The 26867-nt window shown below is 46.4% G+C and overlaps 1 protein-coding gene across 2 annotated transcripts in view; it reads left to right on the top strand.

Annotated features, from left to right (window-relative positions):
• The window catches only part of WWC3 (WWC family member 3), a 103341-nt gene that overhangs the window by 24128 nt on the left and 52346 nt on the right, over window positions 1–26867 (top strand). The window contains exons 2-5 of one of the 2 annotated variants that reach the window (XM_033110372.1): window positions 10722–10831; window positions 16727–16930; window positions 19674–19793; window positions 26313–26389. In XM_033110372.1, the coding sequence (XP_032966263.1) occupies window positions 10816–10831; window positions 16727–16930; window positions 19674–19793; window positions 26313–26389 (417 nt within the window). In that variant the 5' untranslated portion in view covers window positions 10722–10815. The remainder of the gene's footprint in view (window positions 1–10721; window positions 10832–16726; window positions 16931–19673; window positions 19794–26312; window positions 26390–26867) is intronic. The other variant, XM_033110362.1, reaches the window with a different exon arrangement.

Below are 26867 nucleotides of genomic sequence, written 5' to 3'. Positions count from 1 at the left end.
ATTCACTGTGCTCAGGGGCAGCTTGCGCATCATTTCCAGTCGTAAAGAAGAATGTGGCGCTCACTATTAAGCCACTTCCTGGGGCTGCTCACGGACTGCTGCCCTCCGTCCTGCTCCGAGGATGTTTTCTACAATTCTTGCCATTTCGGTATTAAGTGAAATGGTGGAGTCCCGACACCAGTGCCTGCCCTTTGGGGACAGTGTCCTATGTTACAGGACGTCCCAAGTTCAGCTCAGTGGCACCTGGACTGCCTCACTCACTCATTATTTGTTCGTGCAGCTGTGTGTTGGGCCGTGCTGCGGATGCCATGAGAAAGGCAGCAGACACCCGTTCCTGCCTTCTGGGAGAGTCTCAGGGCAGCCTGGCGTTGCAGAAACCTTTCCACCCAGAACGAGTTGGCCCCCAGGCAGGCGTGCATTGGTGCAGGTGCCTCACAAAAAGACCTTAACTCAGGGCCTTCGTGATGTCACTTGGAAGGCAAAGTATTAGGGTCGTGGAAATGTACAGAAGTGGTTACAAAGTCATGTGCGTGTTCCTGTCACTCTTCCCATAGCGTACAGCTGAGATGCCACTGCTCACCTGCCTTGCTCAAGGCACCGGGGAATGGCCTCACCGGGCGTAAGGACCTGGCCCCCATTACTGCTTTCCTGGCCCCACGCTCGCTCCGCAGGCCTCGCCGTTTGCTGCCCACATCTGCAGTCCCTCTCCCTGCTCTCCACTTTCTCTGCAGCCCAGAGGAGCTTTGCACAAAGCAGATCCCATGATAGCACGCCCTGCCTCCCATGCCCTGCTCTTTGTCAGCATGGGCCACGCCTTTGGGGGGAGGCTTCCTTTTGCTGTGCTCACCCCCACCCCCCCTGCATGGGGCCCTCAGCATGCAGGTTAGAAGTGGTCTGGGGGTTCCTCTCTCTCTGGTTGGTTGAAGACCCTGACCCCACCACTGGTGAAACCGGGCCGTCCCCCAGGAGCTGCACTGTCTACTGGGGCCTCTTCCCCTGGGCAAGGAGCTGGGAACAGGCTTCCCGAAACTGGACTTGCCGGACGGACAGCATTTTGTGCATATATGAGGGCAGCATTTTGGGTGTACATGTAGGCACATTTTTCTAGGGAGGAGATCAACGGCTTGTCTCAGATTCCCGGAGAGATCCAAGACCTAAAAGAACTGCTGTCCCTTCAAGCTGACTGTTTCCCGCATCTTTTCCTGGCACGTGGTACTTCACATGAGCTGGGTGGATGACTGAGTGTCTTAGCTCTTCAGGCATCTTTCCCTGTGCTTTTGTTCACGGATTCAGCTGGTGATGGATGCAAAGATGCATCGAGAAAGAGTGGAATTCTCATGCCAAAAGAAAACAGATGGAGTGACTGGTGAAAGTCATTTTTGGGGGGAGTGGCGCGGGGGAGGGGGAGGAGGTAATCACGCAGAAAATGGCAGGTGATAAACTCCTTTTGCTCTTACTCTGAGAAGCCTGGCACAGGACTTGCTGCAGCTGGGTACAACACAGAGGAAAGAGCTGGATCTTGGTATTTGCAAAGCTGAAAGTGAGATCACAGAGCCCAGAGGACTGTGACGTCACTGCCGCTGTGTGCCCTTGTTTGAAGGGGTGGCCAGGACCATCCAGGGTCATCTCCCTGTGATGCCATTTCTAAAGCATGTGACTGTTGGGCCTCTCCGTTCCCCATGGCCAGTTTTCCTCTTCCATTCCAGTTGAATTTACTCCTGTCAATTGTTACTATGTTTCTTTTCCCCCAAATCCATCCTGAACACCTCCTCGTTTAATTTTTCAACATCCCTTCCTGTCCGTTATATTCAGTAGTAAGTTAAGAACCAAACTTTTATAATAATGTATTTTATTTTAGAGGACTGTGGTAAGAACCTCACCTAGCATTTTGGCCATATTAAAATCAAGATGGTGGCCATTCACTTCCCTACCTGTGCTCTCATCAGAGTAATCATCATTAGGAATTTGTCAGGAGGGTAAGAGAGAGAAAACATTATTAAAACGTGGAAAATGGTACATATCTGCTTATTCTTATAGCAGCAATGCAGCATTTTTATTTCTAGTGTTTTACTCAGGGATGGTGGTTCCTGCCTTATCGGCCCTTGGAACCCATTAATTTTGTGCTTGAATTTCTTCCGTGAGTCCTGCAGGGGTGCAGCGAGCTAGCTGCTGGGTACCCGAGCAGGCTTCTTCTGAGTCTCCACTGCCCACTTCTGCGGCCAGGGCTTGCCACTTCTTAGGCGTGTGTCCCTGAGCTCAGTTTCTTCCCAGGAAAAGTGGGGGTGGCGGTAATGGCCCCACCTCCTAAAATGGTGGCCCTGATTCAAGGAAGCTCTCCTTGTCTGGCGAGCACATGGCGGGCTTTGCCCAGGGCTGGTGGGTGTGGCTGCACGCTTTCAGCTGTGTCTGCAAAACCTGCCCATGAACCACGCTAGTGCTTTTGTGACTCGTTACATCCACCTATAGGTTTATCCTGGAGCACTGCCTTTCCAAGTGCACTGCTGATGGCCACCGGAAGTTAGGAGACCACTTTGGATCACACACAGCACCAAAAGGAAAGGTTCATGACATAGCATGTGCCGTATTGCCCTTATGAGGTGTGATGTGTTCTAATATTTTCTTTTTAAACCGAAACTCCGCTTGGGACCTACTCCATCAATTTCACCAGTTAGTAGTAGGTTGTGACTGTAGCATGAGAGCTGATGCAAAGGAACGTGAGGAATGAATACAGAGAAGTGGAAATTGTCCGCTTTGCGAATGTTTCAAGTGCTCAGCTATTTTGAAGACGTTCTGGGACATTGGTCAGCCATGGCTTGGCCGGTGTGGATCAGAATCTTGGTTGTGTGTAACAGCTTACTGTGAGTGAGATGACAGTGAGGCTCGCTATAGCGCCCAAGTGTTTGCATTTTTTCCCCTTTTCCTGAGTGTTTCATATGATTTGGAATCCTGAAAATGTTTCTTTCCACTGTAAATGAAGTACTTACTGGGAACCTTACCGTGTGTGTGTGTGTTTAACACAGCTCTAGGGAGGTGTAATTTTCATACCACAAAGTTCACCTATTTTAGTGAGTTTGATGAGTTTTAGTAAATGTCTGTAGCTGGGCGGCCATCACCATGACTCGGTTTTAGAACATTGCCGTCGTCCCCCTCCCCCACACCATGTATGTCCTCATTCCTGCTCCGGTCTTCAACAACCACTGGTCTGCTTTCTGTCTGTGTGTGTATTTTGGAACACCTGCTTTTCCTCTTTGGAAAAGGCAGGTTGCAGAAGTCAGACACTCCCGGGAGTCATAATTTCTCTCCCCTCCCTGCTAGATGAACCGTAGTGGCCAGGGTTGTCCCTGGTGCCAGCTCCCCCTGGTGTGGAGCCCCGGGAAGGACCCACCTGGATCCTTTCGGAGGGGGCTGGCTGCTGAGGGCTGGTCTGTGCATGGGGTGGGCGCAGGGGTTTGTAAGGCAGCGGCCTTTGGGGTCTCCTTGGGAGGGCCCTGTAGCCTGCACTGGCTCTTCTCCTTAGTACTGTGTTTCCAGGATGCCATTCCTAATGCGACAAGCCCACGTTTCCTATTGTGCTTGTAAACAGGTCCCAAGCACCTGTTCTGCGAATCCCGCAGAGGAAGTGATACATCCATGGTGCTGCAGCCCACTTTCTCGGATCCTGTCTCTCAAGCTTCAGGTCTGCACACCTGCTCATGAGCCTGTATTTTTTGAAGACAGCAACATCCCCCAAACAGCTCGAGAGCTGCCGTAGACATAGATTTGGTGGCAGACTGCACTTGCCGTTGACAGGTCAAGTCTGTGTGTGCAGCGGAGCACGCTGTGGGGCATGCCGTGGAGCCTGTGGGGGCAGGTCGCAGCTGGAGGACATGCCATTCCTGCCCAGAAGGAGTAAACACCAGGGAGATGCGACGTGAACAGATAACCATGTTCTACTTATAGTTTTAATAAATGTCCCAGGAGGAGAGAGAAAGTACTGAGGCTGGCCAAAGAAAGGACAGCTTACTTTCTGCTGGGGTGGGCTCGGTCTGGGCAGGAGGAGTCTGCACCACATCTGGGAAGACACATTAGGATTTGAACAGGAAGGGAGCGGGAGGGAAACATGGCAATGGGAAGGAACAGTCCCTGTTGGCACACAGTGGTTCCCGCTGGTTGCTGGGAATGCAGATGAACCAAGGCGCAGGAGGGAAGCAAGTTCCCTGCATGAGGTTTTGTGGTCTTAGAAACGTGCCTCTTTAAGATCTCCACTAGGGCCTTGTGGAAGACGGTTTCTCAGGCCAGATAGTTCTTATGTGGTCTCAGTGTCAGCTGGCAGATTTTGCTGTGATCCTCTGTAGAATCAGATGGTTCTAGAACTAGGTGAGGCCCTAGAGCACTGCTGTCCAGCGCAATAGCCCTACAGCCACATGGGCGACGAGTCCCTTGAGTCATGGTGAGCCCGGAATGAGACGGGCTCTACGTGTACAACACACACTGGATTTCAAAGAATTCATTAAAAAAGATGCAAAATCTCCTGTTTATAGTTTTTATAGTCATGTTAAGTTGATAGTATTTTTCATATATTGGGCCTAGTAAAATATGCTATTAAGCTCAATTTCACCTGTTTCTTTTTCCTCTTTTGAGTGTGACTACTGGAAATTTTGAAATAAGTATGTGGCTCTCATTACATTTCTTGGGGATAGCACTGCCCTAAAAAATTCTTTTTACCAACTGGGCTGAAGTGTGTCTTTATTTTCCTCTAAGTTATATTGTTAGAGCTTATATGTGGAGGTAAGCAAAGTGTTTTCACTATGTACTTGATGGGCTTAATGAGACATTCTTTTTCTGTTATTTTTGTGGCAGAGGGACCCCTGCTGGGTGACACTCTCTCCACATACCATCGTATTGGGCATTAGGATTTCAACATAGGAATTTTGGGGGCACACAAACATTCAGACCCTAGCAGCCATCGTCCACTGGGTTGCGGACAGGTTCGCACGGAGGGTCCTGCAAGAAGACAAGCCCAGATGGGTGTACTTTACCTCTGCCCACAGCCCATTGGCTAGAGCCTGATCATGTGGCTCCACCCAGCTTCCCTGGAAGCTGGGAGATGTGATCTTTCTGTGCGCCCAAAAGGAAAATGAAGCAGGGGATTGGTGGGAATGTTCTCGTCTTTGCTCCTCCGTTGCTTTGGGTAACGAATGCTGACCTACAGGAGGCAGCCTTTAAATATTGGTTCAACTGATCGAGCAGGACTGTTTTATTGGGACTATTAAAAGATGCATTTGGCATGATTCACAGTGGGGTTTTGTGATCTGATTAATATCCCTGTTGGGATATCAGTAACATTGACCTTCGAATTCAAGTGAGTTGACAGGTTCTACCATCTCCCTTCAGGCTAGCTTGGCCCGTTTCTCCGCTGTGAAAAGTTGTGCCCTGTGGGACATGCTGGCACCTGGCTTTGCATGTGGAGGTTCAGAAAGACAAATGCATCCCTGAATGATGTTTTGTTTCTAGAAAAATCCGAGTAAGATGTATCTGGTTGAGGCATAAAGGATAGTGGTAAAACTGGTCCATTCTGAAGCACGAGTCTGGGGGTGGACCTTTTATTTGTTGAATTGAGGATGTGGAGCCTGCTGTTCTCCTGTAAGTGAAGTTTTCTGGGCTGTTCGGGGAACCCAGCTCCTCTTCTCGGGGGTCGTTTGTCTGTGGCTGCACTGCCATTCAGAAAACCTCCGTGTCTTCTCTTCCCTGGAGAGCCGTTTGCTCTTCAGATTAGTCTGGACATTTGTCCATGAACCGTCACTGTTAGTTTTGTACTGGAGTCAATGAAAAGACTGACAAATTGTTGATTCTCAAGAAGGCTTATCTTTTCACACAGAAATCACGAATGTAATTCAAGAATGATCTAAGACTCATCACTAAAATCGGGTCCCGCACGCTACGTTAGTACATGGAAATGTCAATTGCAATGTTTAGACTGAGTTCTAGGTGTGATTATGCTTTACCCTCAATTCTAGAATCGACACTCTGCGACAATTGGCAAGTCAGTGTATATACGTATTTTAAATGAGTATCTGGAGATAAAACATAAAGGTTGTGATTATTCTAGTGAACTTTTTAGGACGAATGTGGCAGGTTTGTGGTACATTCATTGCTCTTTTAAACTTGACAGAGAAAGGAGGAAGCTTTCTGTAAGAGCTTCTCAACTTCATTTTTTGGGGGGTGACCATCTCTGGGAATCTGCTAAAAACCCTGGACGGTGCTTATCAGTGTTTCTGTGTGATTTCAGGAGTTCAGGGACCTGCTCAGTGCTAAGTGAGAGAACCCTGGCTCTTGGGTGTCAGTGTTATGTCATTGAAGTTAGAGAAGCTACTAGTGCAACTGACAGTCTAGTTCACCGCAGAAGTAACCACACACAGGCTGGTGTCCATGTTTGAGAAGGCCTTGAAACTCACTGTGAGCGGGGTACGTTAGAAAAGGTGAAGGAAGTCACTAGAATTTCTTGAGGATTGATTTGGAACTGCAATTGACATGAATAGGATCCACTCGGAAGAGCATATCAAAAACAAGTGTGAATTGAAAATATAAAGGTCATCTCCTTCCAGGAGACTGGAAAGTGTCGTACTAGAGCCACAGACTCGCGTTGGTCTTCTTTTGATAAAAGGCGTTAAGTAAGGATCAGTGTTTCTCCTTTTCTCTCTGCTTTCACCTTCTGCTGCCCACCTCTCATTTTCCGCAGTTTGGTATAGTTGACGTCAGCTATGCCAGGCCCCTGAGCCTGGCTGGGAAGGAAGGCAGCGTCTTCGAGGAACTGATTGCTCCCCACTGCTCTGTCCAGCCTCTGGCCCTGCAGTCTCCCCAATAATGGCCTCCCAGGACGCCCAGTTCAGATTAGAACTGGAAGTTGTGAATGTTTTCCTTACATGGCAAAAGGGACTTCGCAGATATGACTAACGTAAGGATCTTGTAATGGGGAGATGATCCCAAATTACCCAGATGGACCCAATGTAATCACAAAGGTCCTTGTAGGTGGAAGAGGGAGAAGCAGAAGGATGGCCTCCTGAGGAAGACTGCCGGGCCATGGCTGCCTCTGAAGGTGGAGGGAGGCTCCCTGGAACACAGGCAGTCTTTAGTGGCTGGAGAAGGCAAAAGAATGATTCTCTTCCAGAGCCTTCGGAAGGAACGCAGCCTTACTGACACTTTGTTTTTATTTTTTTTTTATTTTATTATTTTTTTCATTCTTTTTTTTTAAATTTATTTTTAATTTATTGGGGTGACAATTGTTAGTAAAATTACATAGATTTCAGGTGTGCAATTCTGTATCACATCATCCATAAATCACACTGTGTGTTCACCACCCAGAGTCAGCTCCCCTTCCATCACCATACATTTGATCCCCCTCACCCTCATCCCCCACCCCCCAACCTCTTTACCTTCTGGTGACACTTTGTTTTTAGTTCGGTGAAACCCACCCGGACTTCTGAGCTCCAGAACTGTAAGATAATGAATCTGTGTTGCTGAAAGTCACCACGTTTGTGGTAATCTGTTACAGCAGCAAAAGGAAACTCATACAGTCTGAAGCAAGTCTACTAGAGAAATGAGAGGGAGGCAGGAAGGGGAGTGGCTCACTGAAGAGGCTGTGTCAGCTAACGTGACCCTGTGAGGTTCGTCTGATCAGCCCCATTTTCAAGATGAGGAAACTGAGCTCTAGAGAGCGACGGAATGACTCACCCAAGGTTTTATGGCAGTAAATGGCTCTCTTGGAACTGGCACTGACTGCAATGGCCCAGTGCCACTTCTTAAAGAGCCCTGCAGGATGCAGTAGGCGGAAGGGAAGAAAAAGAAGCCAGGATCTGTACCATCCATCATTCTCGCCTTTCTTGTGGACCAACTCCGGTAAGAATGCGCAATGTATTCATCTTCTCCGCTGAGGCCAAGAAGAGCCATTTGTTAAGGGGAGAATCTGCAGTGGGAATATCCCTGAATGGAGGTTGAGGGCAGGGAAAGTGGGCGATTCTCCTGGTTGACGTTGCTCGGGTGGCCAGGCGTTAGTGAGAGCTGGCTTGGGGGCCCTACGATACGACATTAGAGCGTGCTTTGACGTGTGGGAACAGTGGGTATCCTGCTTCTCAGTTCATTGCTTACCATGTTTCCCCAACTGGCCCACATTCTGAAAAGGCTGTTAAACTTAGGCTGTACTCCCTACTAACTTGTTCCTTGAAAGTAAAGCGCTCTTGTGCCATATGGGTTTATTCTGAGCCCTTGAACCAGTGTGTTAAAGATATCCCCAGAGGGTGATGAGAAAGACCATCACGGACTTCACTGGGAGGAGTGTACGCTGATGGTAAAGCACTTTGGCAACATACATCAAGCATTTACTGTAAGCTCATACCCATTATTTACAATAGCGAGCAGAAAATTGGAACATACCTAAGTAGATGACTTGAGGTGGCTGGTAAATGGATTATGGTTTGCTGCACATGATGGAAGATTCCAACATGACAGAGAGTGATGCTGACAAAGAGTTAAAGGGCCGGAGGAAATACACAAATGAAAAAAATCAGAGTGTGAAATTGTATCTAGTATGATGTCAGCTGTGGAAAAAATGTAGGAAAAAGAAGGGGGGTGGGGAATAGACTAAAGCATGAACCTAGGGCTTCTGGATTATAGGTGATTTTATTTCCTATTCTTTATACTTTATTGTCTGAATTTTTTACACTGAATTTGAGATAGGGAGAAAGGACCTTGTAAATTTACTTCTGGGAATCTTTTGAAGAAAATAATTGTAAATGCAGATTATGAGCTTTATACACAGAGATGCTCCTTTCATCGTAGTTTTTAAAATTGAGATGTGATTCACATATACCATAAAATTCACCATTTAAGGTATACAGTTTATTCGTTTTTGGTATATTCACAGAGTTGTACAGCCGTCGCCACTATCTAATTCCAGAACATTTTGATCACCCCTGAAGGAAGCCCCATACCTATTAGCAGTCACTCCCCATTCCCTTTCCCCCCAGTGTCGGCAACCACTGGTCTACTATCTGTCTGTACGGATTTGCGTATTCTGGACATTTCTTCTACATGGAACCACCCAACTGTGGACTTCTGTATCTGGCTTCTTTCACCCAGCACAATGATTTCAGGGTCTACCTACGCTGTAGCATATATCTGTTCACAGTTTAGGGCCCTCAGTTGTTTCCACTTTTTGGCTATTGTATGGACATTCTCCCACCTCTATTTGTTGATTCCATGAGATCATATATATGTTAACGTGCTTAGAATGTGCCTGTGCTTGGGCGTTTTTCACTAGGTTTATACGTGAATCTAGAATAGCAGAGATGTAGTCAGGACTCAGTTTTATCTCAAAGTAGCATTGTTTTTGTTGTGGTTTGGTCTCATTCAGGACTTGAATCATGCACAACACCCTGTCCTTCCCTGCTTGATGTGGAAACACGCCACTGCCACCGCATTCCTGACCTGGAAGGATTTATGCCATGGACGCTGGTGCTGTGGGATGGCACCGGCAGGCAATAGGCTCTTGTGATGTTTTGAGTGCATGGGATGTGGGAGTGTGTCCGTGGCATATTTCACCTTCTGTATATTTCTATGCTGATAGCGACTCTAACTCCTTCCAACTATGTGTTTAAAGTGCAGACGAGTTCCAGTCAGCACCATCCTGACGGTGTTCATCAGTTTCTAAGCGCTACTGGGGAGACACAGCCTTGTTGTCGAACCAGTTTGGGGGAATAGCATGGTCAAAATATATGCTGGTCTTGTGGGGTTTGGCCGTGGCTGTGGTGTCTCACTTTCTTGGAGCCAGGGATTTGAACAGAGGATGTGGGAGGATTGAGTTAGCGAAATTTAGGTTATTGGATTCCCATGCATGCCAGTCGGCGTGCATTTATAGAGCCGGCCGAATAGATCGCTGCCCGGGCTCAGACAATTATAGGTGTGGCCCGTTTTATACAACAGCTGTCTTGTCAATCAGTGTGATTGCGGGCTGTGGGGGAGGGAGGCATTCTGCTTAAAGAAACCCATCTGGAAACCTTTCCTTTATCTATCTGTGTCAAGCCAAGGTTTCCTCAGTCAGATTTACTGCAAGGAGAGAGGTCTGTAGACAATGTGCTTTTCTTGTTTTTCTCCAGAAAACCAAAAGGATCCTTTGCAATCTCGACTCCCACTGTATCAGGAATCCAGGCAGTATTTACCAGGCATCTCCTTGTATTGTCACCATACTTGTTTGGCTTTTCGCATTTGGTCGGTGGTCAATGTTTAACTCCTTAACTTATGACCACTGGTAGATGAAAATAGTACAAAGACATTTTAGATATATTTAAGCTGTAACGTATGGAGGCGGAAGGTTGTGAAGGGGGAACATTGCCCAGGGAATGAGAACGAAGCAGAGAGCTGCATTCCACTGTCATCACCTCCTTAAACACACTGCTTGGAAGAAGAGGCTTGTTTTACTTGTTTTGTAACTTTCAATGTCTATTTTCGCTGGTATTTAAAGTTGCTCTTTGAGATAGTAAAGCCTTTAACTGTGTGCATACTGATATTGTTACTGATTATTATTTAGGCAAAGCAGGTGAATTAATTTTGCAACCAAAAGTTGGGGCCAAAGCAGTCGATTAGATCATATATAATTTTGCATTAAAACCTGATTCTAGAGTCAATTCAGCAAACTTACACGAAATTGAACTGATTTACAAATTTGCTTTTATGGTTTTATTTTTCAGGATTACAAAGCCATTGACCTTTGCTGATTGTGTTGGGGACGAACTTCCTTTAGGATGGGAAACTGTATATGATAAACAAATTGGAATTTATTACATGGACCACATAAATAGTAAGTAGAGTGGCACATTTGAGTTACTATATGTGAATGCCTTTTCATGTTGGTCTCAAAGATGCTAAATCTCCTTTTGGGGAACAAAACAATCATGACTCCCCGACACAGCGTTAAACTGGGTTTTTATAAATGTAATCTGAAGTGTTCTTTAGATGAGTTCTTAAAACAGTGAAGCAGTTATGTAGCTACCTTGCTTGCATATTGCTTAGGACTGCATGGCTTATGTGTAATGGAGGGTCTTAATACCTAAATAAGGAATAAATTTCCTAGGCAGTCTGAAAAGAGAAATACTTCTCATAATGAGAAGGATGGTTATTGCAAAGTGGAGCTTACAAGTTCTTGGAACAATAACTGCCCAAGTGGTTACCTTAATTTCCTTTTGGCTTATGCATTTAACTTGAATACACCAAACCTTTTTGATTTTTATGAAGGGAGAGAATGGTGTAAAGACTACAGCTAAAATAATGGGTCCTTCACTGTCCTGTACACCTGAGGCTAAAGCTGAATAACAATGAATGTCAACTATAATTTAATGTATACATATAGTTTAATATATAATTTAATACACACACACACACACACAGTCACGGGATGTGGAGTACAGCATAGGGAATAGAGTCTGGAACTGTAACACATATACGATGTCAGAGGGGTAGTAGATTGGGGGAGGGGGTTATCACTTTGTGAGGGGTGTAAATGTCTGGCTACTGCATTGTTTTGTACACCTGAAACTAATAAAAAATAATAATGGGTCCTTGACCATGCAAGCCTTCTCTATAGAACTGTTTAGAACAGTGGTACTCAACGGGGCTGATTTTGCCTCCCAGGGACACTGGCTAATATCTGGAGGAATTTTCGATGGCCACACATGGCAGCGGTGCTACTGGCATCTAGTGAGTGGAGACCAGAGACGCTCCTAAGCTGCCTGCAATGCACAGGACGGCCCCTGCCATAGAGAAGGGGCCGACCCCAGTGTCAGTAGTGCCGAGGTCAACACACCCTGGTTCACAGGCTCCATTTTGTTCTAGATCTGTTCTCCACCCCTCGCTCTTGGCTTTCTGCCTCTTCATTCATCAGCCTTCCTTGATCGGGTATCAGCTGGGGATCCATTTCTCTTTCAGGTTCACACTTTCTCACTCTCACTTGAGGGCAGCCATTTTCAGTCTGGCTGCCCTCAAGTGTTTCTGTCATTGTCATTTTTTACTACTGGGGACACTAAGACTGGCTTCCCCCAAGTGTGCTTTCTGCCCTCCGATTTATTAAGTGCGGGGAAGGCTGGGAGGGCCTGAAGATGCACCGTACCCACCCCATGCGTGACTTTGAAGGTCTTTCCTCATTCTGGTGCCGTGGCTCCTCATGTCCTTTTAGTGTCATCAAGCCAGCTTGGTGTCTTTAGGGCCAGTTTCCTCATATCACTTACCGAATCACCCCCTGAGTTCAGCATTTGGAAACTCGAATGGCGAGCTTCCTGTGTCAGTCTGGGGATACTGGAGTTTCTGATACATGGCACTCAGCCCTGCACTAGGTTGCAGCTTTGTGGACAAGTTTGGGCACTGGGGCAAGCACTTAAATAACTGGGAAGAGGGCTTCTAGGTGGATCCACCGCCCGCTGACAGGGTGCAGTGCTTAGCAAGGCTCCAGTTGAGAGCAGCCCTCCCGTGGCCCCAAGTCTGTGTGTGTCGGGGTGTCTGGCCATCTGGGCTTGCCTTCCCAGCTGCTGGTGGGCAGTTCCCATAGGTGAGGGCCCTTCCCACAGCGGAGGGCCACGCCCACAGCGGAGGGCCACGCCCACAGGTAGGGCAGTTCCCACAGGTAGGGCAGTTCCCACAGGTGAGGGCCACTCCCACAGGTGAGGGCAGTTCCCACAGGGGAGGGCAGTTCTCATTGCTGCGCTGTGAGCCTGGGTACATGTGCACCACGGCTTCATCACCAGGCTTTTGCCTCCCGGGCCCGGCGGTATGACTGAACTGCATCGGCATCTGCCTTACACAACCTTTCTGGAAAGCCTGCCTGCCTGCCTGCTGAGGCCCAGGACCTGTTCTGGCTCGTCTCTCTCATAAACCCAACTTGCTCATCCCTCCCTGCCCCCTGGCTCGCCTGGCCGCTGAGTCAGAGCAAGCGTCATCCAGCGCTTCTGTGCTGGCCACTCTTTAGGCCCTGGGGACGCAGGAAAGTGAGACCCAGTCTCCACCCTCAAGGATTCGCTATGGCACTCTAGACATGGCTGTGAACCCTAAAACTGAGTAATCATCAAGGACTGTCTTGATGCCACCTTGAGCATAACTGGGATGGCCCGGCACTATAGGGCATGCTGGTAAAGATAGCAGCTCTGGGTTACACCTCCTCTCCCCGCTGAGACCTTCAGGGAACTCAACTCTTGTTTTCTTTTCAGGAACAAGAAAGGTCATTATTGGTATACTCATTTGTACATGGGTTACCAAAGATCCCATTCCAGAAAACTCGCTCCTGAGAGAGAACCCAGCTCTTGATAGCACAGCTTTAAAAAGGCATCGAACCTGAGGAGGCAGTCATATTAAATTGGAACTGTGCAGGTCGACAGCGGGGTGAGGGACCAGAGGGGCCCTGGGCCGACCTCCTTCCCGGTTCCCAGGACCCACCGGCACATGGACAGAGTGTGAACAATGCCGGTCGGCCATGGTGGGTCTTATGGCTCAACAAACGCCAGAGACGGCAGTCGGACAGTTGCACAGAGCAGTGACTCTGCCCTTCCCCCACCCCAGGCCTGCTGAAGCTGAACTCCGGGGCTAGGGCAGGCCTCGGAGTTTTGTTGTTTTTTTGGTTTCTTATTTCCTCGTATGAGCTTTTAAGGCTTGGAGAGGCTTTCTAGGAGGGCCCTGCAGTGGCAGTGAGAACAGTGGTAGGAGATGGTGGCGAAAGGGGCCTTAAAAGGGAGAACTTACTTGAGACAACCTGGCAAGCACTCGTGTGTGTTTGTGTGTGTGTGTGTGTGTGTGTGTGTGTGTGTGTTAAACATGACATACCCTGCTTCCCCAAAAATAAGACCCAGCCGGACAATCAGCTCTCATGCGTCTTTTGGAGGAAAAATTAATATAAGACCAGGTCTTATAATATAATATAATATAATACAATATAAATAATATAATTATAATATAATGCAATGTAATAAAATATACCATAATACTGTGTTTTATTTTACTATAAGACCCAGTGTAATATAATATAATATAATATAATGTAATATAATAAATACAAGACCGGGTCTTACATTAATTTTTGCTCCAAAAGACGCATTAGACCTGATTGTCCAGCTAGGTCTTATTTTCAGGGAAACACGGTAAAATTTACCTTTTTAACCATTTTGAGGTGAAATGCACAGAACATAAAATTAACTATTACGAAGTGTACGGTTCAGTGGCATTTGGCACATTCACACCGTTGTACAACCACCACCTCCATCTAGTTCCAGAACCTTTCATCACCCCAAAAGAAAACCCTGAACCCGTTAGCAGTTACTGCCCATTTCCCCCCCATCCCCCAGCCCCTGACAACTACGAGTCTCCTTTCTGTGCCTATGGATTTGCATACTGTGGACATTCCATGTAAATGGGACCACATGATACGTGACCTTTTGTGTCTGGCTTCCTTCACTCAGCAGCATGTCTGAGGTTCATTCATGTTGCAGTGAGTGTCAGAGCTTCATCCCTTTTTATGGCTGAGTACCATTCCATTGTGTAGATGGACAGACCACATTTTATTGACCAGTTGATGGAATTAGGGTTGTTGCCTCCTTTTGGCTGTTGTTCTAGTACTGCCCAAGCACACTTTATGAAGAATTACTTTGCATATTTATTTAGGATTTGGGTGCGGGAGTTTGGCCAGCCTTTCTCTCCTATAAACTCACTTTTATTTTGTTTTGGCTGCCAGCAGCCTGCATGTATTTACCGATATGTCATCATTGTAACAGCCACCATAGGCTGGGGTGTCTAAATTTGGAACAAGGACACCGCTTTCCATTTTTTTTACTTCATTTTGGGTGGCACTTCTGTTGAAGCCTCCACTAAAAGATTTGTTGCTTGAAGGAGGGTTTGTCTTTCCTGAATGGGGGTGTCTTGCCCATTTGCTCACTCCGTCCCCTCAATGTAAGGATCTGATTTCGGAACCGTAGTCCTCTGTCCGCAGAGCAGACTTCCCCCACCCCTTCATTCAGTGAGCCTGCAGTCAACACTTGATTGCCTTCTGGGTTTCAGCCTGATAAAAGGTGCTGAGAGTAGAACGATGACTGAGGCTGTGCACCTACTTCTAGGGCTTGTAGTTCAGGTGGGAAACAAAGAAATATAAAGCAGTTCTGTGCCAAGTGCTGTGTTTCCCTGAAAATAAGACCTAGCCGGATCTTCAGCTCTAATGTGTCTTTTGGAGCAAAAATTAATATGAGACCTGGTATTATATTATATTATATTATACCGGGTCTTATATTAAAATAAGACCGGGTCTCGTGTTAATTTTTCCTCCAAAAGATACATTAGAGCTGATGGTCCGGCCAGGTCTTATTTTCAGGGAAACATGGTAGGTCTTATTTTTGGGGAAACACGGTGGTAGGAACAGTAGTCTTAGCCTTTGCATAGAGACATATGTATTCTGAGGGGCAGAGAAGGCTTCACAAAAGAGGTGCCTTTGCAGAGGGACTTGGAAGATGGTAAGGTTTCCTGGTGGGCAGAAGAGGACAGGAGCAGCATGAACACATGCACAGATCAGCATTGCCAAAGATGGGGACTTGGGACAAATTCAGTCTGTTTAGAGGATATTTGTGGGGAAAGGGCAGAAACTAGAAGCGAAGCTGCAAGTTAGTTTCAGGACTCATATAGCATGTGGAGGATACTAGACTTTGTACTTTAAAAGGCCTTTGTGTGTTCAAGACTTGCAAGCAGAGGTAGGAAGTCAAGTTCGGTGAGTGCACTGAGGATGGCTTTTGGTGGACGAGACAGCAAGCCTGGGTGGTTTTGGAGAGAGATCGTGAGGGTGTGAGTGAACTAAGGGGAGATGGAGAGAAGGGTGTGTTGTCAGTGTTATGTCTGTGGGCAGGAACCCCCAGTTCTTAATGCCCCATGGCATATTCTGCGTGAGTGAGAGGAGCAGGGCTTCTCTGAGGGTGAATCCCAGGCCGGATTCCCTGGTCGGCTAAGTGGGTGTGTTCAGATGACACCGCTCTTGAACACTGTTCAAGAGGGAGGGCAGAGGAGAAGCAGACCTGTGTGGTGTCCTCGTTTGGTTGGGTTTTGGTCTCGGTAGTAAAAGGGTACCGTGTAAGAACGAGTTCTGCTTTGGACGAATGACCCAGAATTACTTTCGGTCTGTCTGGGTGCAGAAGCATCTAGGAGGCAATTAGCAAAAAAAATGGGAGCTCAGAAGGGAGGTCAGAGCCAGAGGAAGGCCTGAGCCCTTCTGGCAGCTGGTAGGGTGAGAAAGCCTGAGTGGGAAATGGGGGCATTTATGGGTGGGAAGAGACAAGGAAGTCCACGAAGAACACACAAGGCTGTACGTCTGGCGTGGGAGGTGAAAGCCAGGTCAGAGGGCAGTTAGGAGAGGGTTGGAAATCGCTTAGTTTGACCGTGAGGAGCTCATTTCTGTTCCTCTCTGCCACCGTTTATTTACAGTGTGAAAAATTGTCTGGTATTGTCTTCCCCTCTCAGTGAACTATTTCATATCTGTAGAGTTTTGTCCTCATTTGAACTGTGGATATAAAAATAGAAGGAGTTGCACTAGTTCCACTAGGAAGGTTTGTTGTGTAGACTGGTCCATAATGTGCACCCCGGTAATTACTTTTCATAGCGACTAGTCACAGAACTGAATGCCTACTGGTCCACCTAAAGATTTGACTTGGTAGTCACTTAACATTCTTCCTCTTAATTTCAGAGCTTACCCAGATTGAGGATCCCAGAGAACAGTGGAGGCGAGAGCAGGAACGGATGTTGAAGGAATATTTAATTGTAGCCCAGGAGGCTCTCAATGCCAAGAAAGAAATCTACCAGATTAAGCAGCAGCGCTTCGAGCTGGCGCAGGAGGAATACCAGCAGCTGCACAAAATGTGCGAGGATGACAGCCGCTCCTACGCCAGCTGTGAGTTGACTGACTTCTATGGTTAACACTTGTGACTTGAAAAGCTGTCTCTCTGCTAGACTCTCTGCAAACACCGAACTTGACTAGGGCAAGACAGCTGCATCACGTTTCTGTTCGCATACTGTTACGTCATCAGTGTTCGCACTGGAATCAGATGGCCATCCAGGAACCACTCCTTTAGCAAATACTTATCAAGTGCCTACCTTATGCCCAGGCACTGCGATATGGTGGCAGCTAAGAAAGGAAAGGTCCCTGCCCTCATGGAGCTTACTTACATTTGGGTAGGGGAGGTAGAAGATAAACAAGCAAATTTCACATAGTGACAAATCGTGTCTCACGTTTGTCAGTGTGGAAAAGACCTTCACCCGGAGACCTCTGCAGTTAGTACTATGGCAGTCGATCCTTGGGAAATCCACACAACGGTTTCATTGATTCTGGATGGAAGGATTCAGGAGTCTTCACATATGTCAAGCACCTGTCTCTTTGTAGGACCCTTTCTTGGGCAGTACACTGAAGGTGGAGGAACTCAGGATGACCCAGGGAATCGGGGGGACTCTTTCTGCCCCTCATGTTAGACGGATGATGCACACCGATGTTCTCAAAGGGAACCCCTCTTCCTTTGGGGGGCTGCCGGAGGTGGGCTCCCATTCCAGTAGTACTCAGCAGAGGCTCAGGGATTGAAGGTACCAGGTCCAGTCTTGGAAGCCTCGGCGTTTTGTTACCGACGGTCAGTCTCTGCTTGAGCCATGCCTTCCCAGCAGAATTGTCACACATAACGGCCCACCACAGGTGTGCATGGCCACAACTGTCCTGGGTGCCAGAGAGCTTGGGGACAATATATGAAGTTGGTACCGCTAGGTTTTATATTCTAAAAACCTAAGTCTAGCTGAGACATGGAAAGACTTACGTGTGACATGACCACCATGTTGCCAGGTATTTGGCTCTGGTGACACAGCTTTGAACATTAAGATATGGTCAAAGCTTTATTCTGTGTTGCAAGTCAGAATGGAGTTAAGGCCAAAGGGCCATAGGTCTTTTCTTATTGCAGCTGCTGTTGAAGGTGAATAAGCCACACAAGCTGTGGGGAAGAGAGAGATGGGGTTTCCCCTCCGTGTCAGGAATTTCAGATAGTTCTCTTACCATGTGCCTTGAGAGAACGCAGGGCCTGGAAACAACCTGGTATGTTTCCAGGTTGTCTTCTCTCTTGTTCTGCAGATACTGGTATGTCCTAGATTTTTTGTTTTTTATTTTAACTGCCCATCAGAATGCGATGAGTCAGCTCCGGGCTAATTTTTCAGAGGCTGGTTCCTCATCTCCCTAGTTTTCTTTTCTTTTGTAATGTCTTTCTCCGATTTTGGTATCAGCATAATACTGGCCTCACAGAATGAATTGGGAAGTGTTCCCTCCATCTCTTTTTTCAGAAAGAGTTTGTGTGGGATTGGTATTAATGCTTTCCTAACCATTTGATAGAATTCACCAGAAAAGCCATGTGGACCTGGAGTTCTTTGTGAGAATGTTTGTAAGTACAAAATCGGTACCTGTAATAGATACAGGGCTGTTCAGATTTTCTATTTCTTCTTGAATGAGTTCTGGTATTTGTGTGCTTCAAGGAATTTGTCAACTAATCCAGAAGTCAGTAAACTCTCTAAAGGGTCAGATAGGTAGTAAATTTTTTCGGCTCTGTGGGCCATATGGTCTCATTCACAACTACTCAACACTGCTGTTATAATGCAAAAGCAGCCAGAGACAATATGTGAACGAATGTGTGTGGCTTGTTCTGGTAAAAGTATAAAAACAGGTAACAAGCTGGATTTGGCCTTCAGGGAAATTGCTGATCACTGATCCAAGCTGTCAAGTTTGTAAAGTGTTTGTAGAATCCCCTTATAACTAATGTCTGATGGCTCTGAGGTGGTGTCCTCTCCTTTTCGTTCCTGATCTTAATAATTTGTGTCTTCTTTTTTCCTTAATCAGTGTAGCTAAACTTTCGTTGATTGGATTTATCTTTACAATGAGCTAGCTTTTGGGTTACTTTCTCTCCTCCCATCTCTTCTCTGTTTTCTATCTTATTGCTTTCTCCTCTTTATTATTTCTATGTTTCTACTTAGTTTGGCTTTAATTTGTTCCTCCTTTTCTAGCTTCCTGAAGTGGAAACTTAAGTCATTGATTTTAGACTTTTCTTATTTTCTCACATAGCTTCTAAAGGTATAAATTCTCTTCTTAGTATGACTTCAACGGCATCCCACAAATTTTGGTATTTTCATTTTCAGTCAGTTCAGAATATTTTCTCATTTCCTTTGTGATTTATTTTTTGACCCATGGGTTCTTTAAAAGTAAGTTGTTGGGACTTTTTAAAGACGTGCTGTTGATTTCTAATTTAATCCCATTGTGGTCAGACACTACACTGTAAGTTTCAGTTTTTTGAAATCTATTAAGATGACTTTTATGGCCCAGCATGTGGTCCCTTTGAAGTGATCTCCTAGGACTGGAAGCCCATGGACTTGGTGCCTCGAGGTCACATCTAGTTGAAGCATTGACTTTTAACTATTTCTGAGATCATACAGTGAGCGATTCTAAACCTTTCAGAAAGTTACTTGGTAGAAGCTAGGTTGAACTATATAAAATTGTCATTTCTGTAGCTTAAAAAGGTCTGACTATTGGCAATTTCATATGATTCAACCTAATAGCGTGTTTCCTCCCAGTAGCCTTCAGGCACCTTATTTGTTCCATGGTCCCGTTTGGTTAGGTCTCCAAAGCGGCTCTCCAATCAGTGTTTCCAAGAATGGAACGGGAGAAGGACGTATCAGAAAGACTTGGAAGGAAGTTTCTTGCCAACGATTGAGAGGAAAAATTGCCTCAAGAGAAGGTGTGTCTTACTTACTGGCTACTCTACCAGTGCTACCAGAATGTCCTTTGCAGTGAGCGTGGGGACTCGGGACTGCAGCCCTTGAGGATGTAAATATAGGAGGACCTTATTGCAGCCCTTCAGGTTCCACACCCAGCCCGAGGAGCACGAGGGAGGAACCCCAATGCAACACCGAGCCTGTAGGTTTCAGAACCTGTGGTCCTACGGAGCTGGCATGTCCCTCAGCGGCGGTTTTTAGGTCTCCATGGGCTTGGCACTCCCTTGCCATTGGGGTACAGAGGGACTTGCACTCAATTACATTTCTTCCTGTGCTCCACGGAACTGTATTAATGCCCAGGAAGAAAAGCTTCGCAGGTTGCTGCCTTCGAAGTGGCGTATGAAGGCACCTTTAGCAGAGGAAGCAGATGATTCTGTGGTGTGGACTTGAAATTCGAACGTGCTCGTCAGATTCCATTCCCCAGCCCCTGGGAGGCTCTGCCTCGTCACAAGCTCGGCATCTGCTTGTGTACTTGCCTTGGAGGCTAGATCGGGCCTGTCTGTTTTCATGATGGGGCCGGAGAGGCCACTGGATGTCATCAGGGGAAAGACTACGAATGGAATCTAGAATGAACCCAAGTGGTTTATCAGGTTGCTGCTGTCCCTGGGGTTTTCACCAAGCTCTTTCAATTTGCCATTTAACCTGAGCTATCGGTTACAGTGAGGAAAACTCTTAGATATGGCTCAAATGAATTATTTTTGGCCACAGGATAAAGTTCAAGACAGCGATCCTATTAGCTTGACCTGTCATGCTCTAACATGTCTCCTCCAGAGGTCTGGGCCCACGTCAGGAGCTGCTGCTGGTAGGAGCCGTAGCATTCCTGGGCTGCAACCGGCCACACAGCTCTCACGCTGCCCAGCCCGCTCTCGGCGCGAGTCATCTAAAGCAGGGAGGCGTGTCCTTGCTCTAGTCCTAGGGACAGAGGAACATTTGAGCTTCCTTCCCATGATTCCTTGAAGCTAAAGGAGCCAATATTCAAAGAGCTAGAGTTTTCTCTGCATTGTTATGATTGCGACATTGTGAAGCACACGATGCTATCTTCATTGTACACACAAGAAACCGAATATTGGGGAGGCTAGATGACTTCTTCGAGGTTACATACCTGGTAAACGGTAGACTTGGATTTGAATCCAGATCTGTCTGTGTGGGTAGCCTTCAGTGCTGGGTGCTGTTTCCTGGACATGGAAGAGGTCGCCAGAAGAGCCGATGGTGCTTTTGGAACACCTGGCCCTCCCATTGTTCAAGTTATCTGGAAATAAAGACTGGTTATAAATTGACAAGTCATCTGACTAGTTTGCAACACTAAATGGGGCAAGTGGAAGGCAGAGCATTTTCTACTTTTTTACTTTCTCATGGCCCACGGTAGGACTGCTAACCTATTCACTTAGTTTTCAACAGATGTTTATTTAGCACCTGTCGTTGGTATATACTAAATGTTGGGGACAATTTATCCTTAAGGGCTGGTTGTAGGGGGGGAAATGAGGCAATATGGTGAACAGAGGAATTAACTAGAACAGCCATTTCTAATATTGGAGCAGAAGGGTCCAGAGGAGGGTGGCAGGAGGGGAAGTGGATCTTGCCCACACCCTTCACAGACTTCCCCCTGAATTATGGAAATCACCAGAAGAAAACTCCATTCATTGGAGAGGAATGATTTTTGTGTCAATACTGGACCGTCTGGTATCTAAGAATGTCTAAGCCTTGATGTTTTCTGTGCCTGACCAAAGCAAACTTCGATGCTTTGCTGGATTGGAACACCCATGTCCCCACGAGGCTAAGAACCCAACTTTATTTGCTTGAGCTTATGAGCTGGTTGTCTGGTACCCAGTCCTAGTTCATGCTTTGTAGAGCAGTGAGATGGAACTGCTTGTTCTCCAGTGAACTCATTCTCCTGAGACACACCCGGGACTTTTTCTACAGTTCCATTTTCTTCATTCTAATATGTTCTTCTGTTATTTGCCTTCCTTTTAACACTGAATACATTTGTTATTTTAGGAACTTTTTTCTAGAGTTACTCTTTCATTCTTCCTGAGAAACTCGAGCCTCCGGATGTGCTCAGATGAAGCACATGACCATTTATGGGATCTTTCGGAAGGGATTCTTGCATGGAGTAAATTATAGTCTGAACCACAGGCAGGTCAGCAAATGATGTATGGCCCACAGGCTAAATCCTGTCCCCTTAGGGTGTTTGTCAGTAAAGTTTTATTGGAAATATCCACCTCCATTCACTTACCTTTTGTCTATAGCAGCTGCAACGGCAGAGTTGAGGAGTTGAGAACAGAGACTGTATGGCCCACGAAGCCACAAATATTGACTTTCTGGACCTTTGCAGAGAATGTCTCCCAACCCCTGGTCTACACCAGTGGTTCTCAACCCTGCCTGGCTGCACGTAAGAATCTCCTGGAGGGTTTTTAAAAGCTGCTGCTGCCTGAGCCCCCACCCCAAGAGATTTTGATTGAGTTGGTCTTGGCTGGGGCCAGGTTTTTTTTTTCTTTTTACAGTTCCCCACATAATTCCCAGAGTTGAGATCCACTAGTGTAGACTGACTGGCTGTCTCTCTTAGCAGCAGGAATAGGGCTTTGTTACCCTGGCCCCAAGGAGCTAGCAATAGTCTATACCCCAAGTGGCAGAGTGGCTGGGAAAGAGTCAGCCTTATCTCTGGTGAGAAAGTGCTGATCCATCCTGAATTCCTGAGTTAGGTGGTGCTGAAGCTTGACCTTATCAGTCATCAGTCCTGCCAACATTCTTTCCGAGGCTCCAAGCCCCTCCCACAACGACTATCTTCCTTTCTTCTCTGGTAAAGGGTTTCTCATCTATTATCTAGATCAGGATAAGGGCCGAAGTCCATCCATTCAGCCTTTTGTTTTCCCTCATGCAAGCATGTTGGAGCAGGCAGGAGAAAAATGGATCACACTGCATTTTTCACAGGTATTAGTTGGCAAGACTCAATCTTGAAGGTTGTAGCAGAGCGCACGTGTTCACTGCGAGATAATCCCCTAGTCTGTTCTTGAGAGAACTCTGGATTTGGATTTGGCGGCTTCTTGTGTTACTTCTCTAGGTCACCCCTGAGTGGGCTTGAGTTTTGGGTTCTTCGCTTCTTATGGTGCCTTTGGAAACTGCCGTGCCCTCCTCTGTTGGCGTCGATGATGTGTCACTGCTCTGATAGTTAGTACCTGTCAGCGTGGAATCTGCCAGGGCGTGCCCCCTTTCCGCCACTCTGCCTTGGCTCCCTTGAGCAACCCCCTGCAGCGCTGAGGCCTGGAGGCGCCCACCGGGTCCCCAGGAGCAGTCCGCCCAGAGAATGTCTGGAGAAGGACTCCTGGTCTTTGAAAGCATATCCTCCCCCTGGTGTGACCTCAGGTTCTCACAGCACACAGGAGGCCTGTTGGAAGAGAGACAGAGACACACAGACACGTAGACACACACGTTTCCCCCTCTCAGTAACCTATAAGATCAAAAGCTAAGATAAATACTGCGCTCTGCAGCCTTTTGAATATTAAAGACACAGGTCTAGTTCACCTGTTGGGCCACGGGCATGGGGGGGCCGGAGGGCCGTTCTTCTTACATTGGAAAAAATGGTCTGGTGAAAGGACATTGGCCAGCTGACCCCCAGGAACCCAAGTTCCTGGCGTAAGTCCCTCTGTGACTGTAGATCAAGTCACTACAAACTCAGTCTTTAATCTATAAAGTGGGGGAGCGTCATCATCATCTCTGACAGATTCTTACGAGAATAGATGGAATAAATGTGAAAGGCACCCTGTAATAGCAAGGTGTAATCATTTACATTGTTGTGGTCCCGCTCCACTAAAACCTTATTATTATGTCAGCCAAGACGATGGCATACGTCTGAGTGGACTGCGTAAGCTATTTATTGTAGTAGCTCTGCCCACTCAGCTCTTCGAGAGAGCAGAAGGCTTCAGAAGTGAATGTCTGGTATTTATCATAAACCTTCAGATTGGAGACATGTTTTAACAGAGGAAGATACTTTCTCTAATGTTGTGGAGCGCGTGCTGTTAAAAACGGGGTCTGGAGTCCTGAGCTCTTCCTTGGACTCCAGGAACAGATTGCACTTGCCTTACCGGCAGACATAAGGAACTGAGAATTGATAGAAATTGAATTATAGTATTAAAAGTGGTGCCAGTGTTCATAGGTCTCCGTAGCATTTGAAGATAAAATGTACTCACTGTCTTAGGTACCTGAGTTGCCTTTTCCCTCCTTCCAGTCCTGGAAATTTATAGTTTTAGAGACTGGAGTGAAGGTAACATGAATGGCATCAATATAAGTAAAACCTAGTCTATCATTTAGGATGGTTTGAGCTGTAAGTCACAGAAAAGACTGCCGCCTATGGCCCTGGGCAATAAGGAAATCCACTGTCATATAGTGGAGTCCTTGGAGGGGGGATGGCTCCCTACTGGTGGATTCGGGAGTTCTCAGTTCATCAGGCAACACTTCCAGGACTGGCTACCGCTGAGTCCCATGGGAAAGGGGTAGGTACCTGACACCCTCAGGGTGCTAGGAGGGAGTTAGGAGGGAGCACGGGGAGCAGGTGGTTATGTATTTGTCCGCGTGTCCCTGCTACACCTCCCATGCGCATTTTAAGTTTTGTGGTGATGATTTCATATCGTTGTTACTGGTGGTCAACATTGCGGCCGACTTCCCTGGACTGTGGCGGTGGGGTTACTTCCTACCCCAGTGGGAAGGATCCCAGGTGATAACTGTTCGCGTTGTCTTCCTCAATTGCAAGGTGACCTGTTGACACAGTGGAAGGGAGGAGTCAGCAAGCCCTTGGCTCATTTGCATATTATCTGGGTCCCAAGGGAAAGCCCCTTAAGCTCACATCTGAGAAACTGTTAAGTCCCAGGAGTTTAATGTGGAGATTTTGTAGAAACGATTTCCGTCTCTTAAGGGCATTCTTTGAAGTGTTGCTTTCATTACTGATCTTAAATGAAACCAAAGAGTCAGAGAAGATGGAAGTTGCCGGATTTGGAAATAGACATTCTTTGTCTAAGGAAGAATTGTTTTAAAAACATTTTACTCCATGTCTTGAGAGAGCATGATTCTAAATATAAGAACGTTTGAGATAAAGTTGGCAGACACTTAGCTCCTCCAGATATTTATTTGCAGTAGATTCTAATGGTTTGAAATTCTGACTGATGGGGGCTTAAATAGTAGATTTTCCATAGAACTATTTTTTTAAAAAAGGAGATATCTGAGCTGCTCAGATGAACGTTGGATGTGGTTCTAGTCGAGGCTATGAAATAATCTTGCTGTTTAAGCCACTTGGTGGCTCTGAGCCAACCTTTCCAATAGAAAGTCAGGAAATGGTTTTGAACTGGTTTCTAGGTGTTGGCACCTAGGTATCTGACTGACTGCCTTCGGTACCCAGATCAAAGGAGTGAAAGAAAGGATGCGGGCGCTGTGGACGGGTCTTCTGAGCAGGCAACATTAATAAAAATGACCCGGAGCCAGATTACACCAGTGTGGGGTGACCACAGATGAAGATAGAGGAGCACTCCACCACTAAGGAAGGGATAGTCACCAAGTCACTGCTGCACAAAAGCTGAGGGCTTCAGCAGCCTGAGAGAAAGGAGACAGAAGCATCAGGAAACAGCCATGCAGAATGGGGAAAGGGGTGATGGGATTAGAAACAGCCACTAGCTTAGCACACACAGGCAAACAGCTCTTCAGTCTCCTTCTCCCCAGGTATTGGCTCCGCATAATAATAATGCAGTGTCTGTGAGAAGAGTTCAGATCGCATGCACGGCACTGTTCAGGAGCGCCTTTAGCCAAGTGATGTGTTTTAGCTAAAATCCATCCAAAACAAACTGCAGGAATAAAAATGAGGGTGTTTCGCTTCAGTTTGTGTGGCACAAACAACCTGGAAGAATAGCATTTTCTCAAGCCCATCAGATGCTGACACATTACTAGAAAGTTGTCTTTCGTTTTGCAGATCTTTAGCATTTTTTTCTTTCTTAGGTCAGACATTTTCCCTCTGGAGAATATAGATATGATGAAAATGAAAATAAAATCTTTTGTAGTGAAACCATTGAAAATAACCACAGTTGACTTTTTGGCTCTGTCTTTCCAGTGACTTCTGTGTGTGTGCATTTTAAAAGAAAGTAAAAATGATTCATACTGTATGTACTGTTCAGATAGTAAGAACAGTTTTCCATGCTATAATCCTACCTGTCCCTCCCCATGGGTATATGGCTTTTAACCTTAGCAGTTTTGCAGTTGAGGTAAACAGAGTTTGGATTTAACTCCAGCCATCTATTTTATTATGTGGAATCCTGTAGAAAGGCCTCATACAAAAATCAAACATCCAGATTTGAGGTTGTGAAATGTTGATTCTTTGGGATCTAGTGCCAACTTGTAAATCTGAGACTTAATCATTTAATATGGTGAATCAGAAGTTGCTATCTGTGTATATTTATTTATTGTAAAGGATCCATTATAAAATAAAATATTTTTCTTCTGTTTAGCCTTTTCTGGATATTCAACAAACACAAAGTACGACCCACACCAAATTAAAGCGGAAATAGCCAGTCGTCGGGATAGGGTGAGTAAAACGAGTGTTTCCACAACTCGGAGCCCCACATGCATTTGTGTAACATCACTTACTGGGGTTCATTTTATGACGCTCAATGTATAACAGTCGTATTTTAGTAGGATTTTTGATTTCATGGATTATTATTTCATTTGGTTTCACTCTCTACTTTTTTCCAATAGGAGGGAAAGTGTTTCATTTTACAACCTCAGCCCCTCTAACAAAAAATTGCCTGTGTTCCTCTGTGTGTACCCCCCATTTCACCCCTTGAGCCCCTTGTCTAGGTTGTCCGGGAAGGGGGTCCGTTTTGTTGCATTTGCAACCAAGCAAAGGAGACACGTTGGAACTGAAGCATCCTGCTCTGGTGTCTCGTTTCCTAAAGCAGAGTGCATCTTTTGGGGTGGGGGTTCTCAAATTCTAGCGCACTGGAGAGAAACACCTGGGGAGTCGGTTCAAAGTGTGAGCTCCCGGGCCCACCCCCGGAGTTTTA

Source organism: Rhinolophus ferrumequinum, chromosome X (assembly GCF_004115265.2).
Source record: "Rhinolophus ferrumequinum isolate MPI-CBG mRhiFer1 chromosome X, mRhiFer1_v1.p, whole genome shotgun sequence".
In the NCBI taxonomy this organism is placed as follows: Eukaryota; Metazoa; Chordata; class Mammalia; order Chiroptera; family Rhinolophidae; genus Rhinolophus; species Rhinolophus ferrumequinum.
This window is presented reverse-complemented; position numbering and strand designations above follow the sequence as displayed.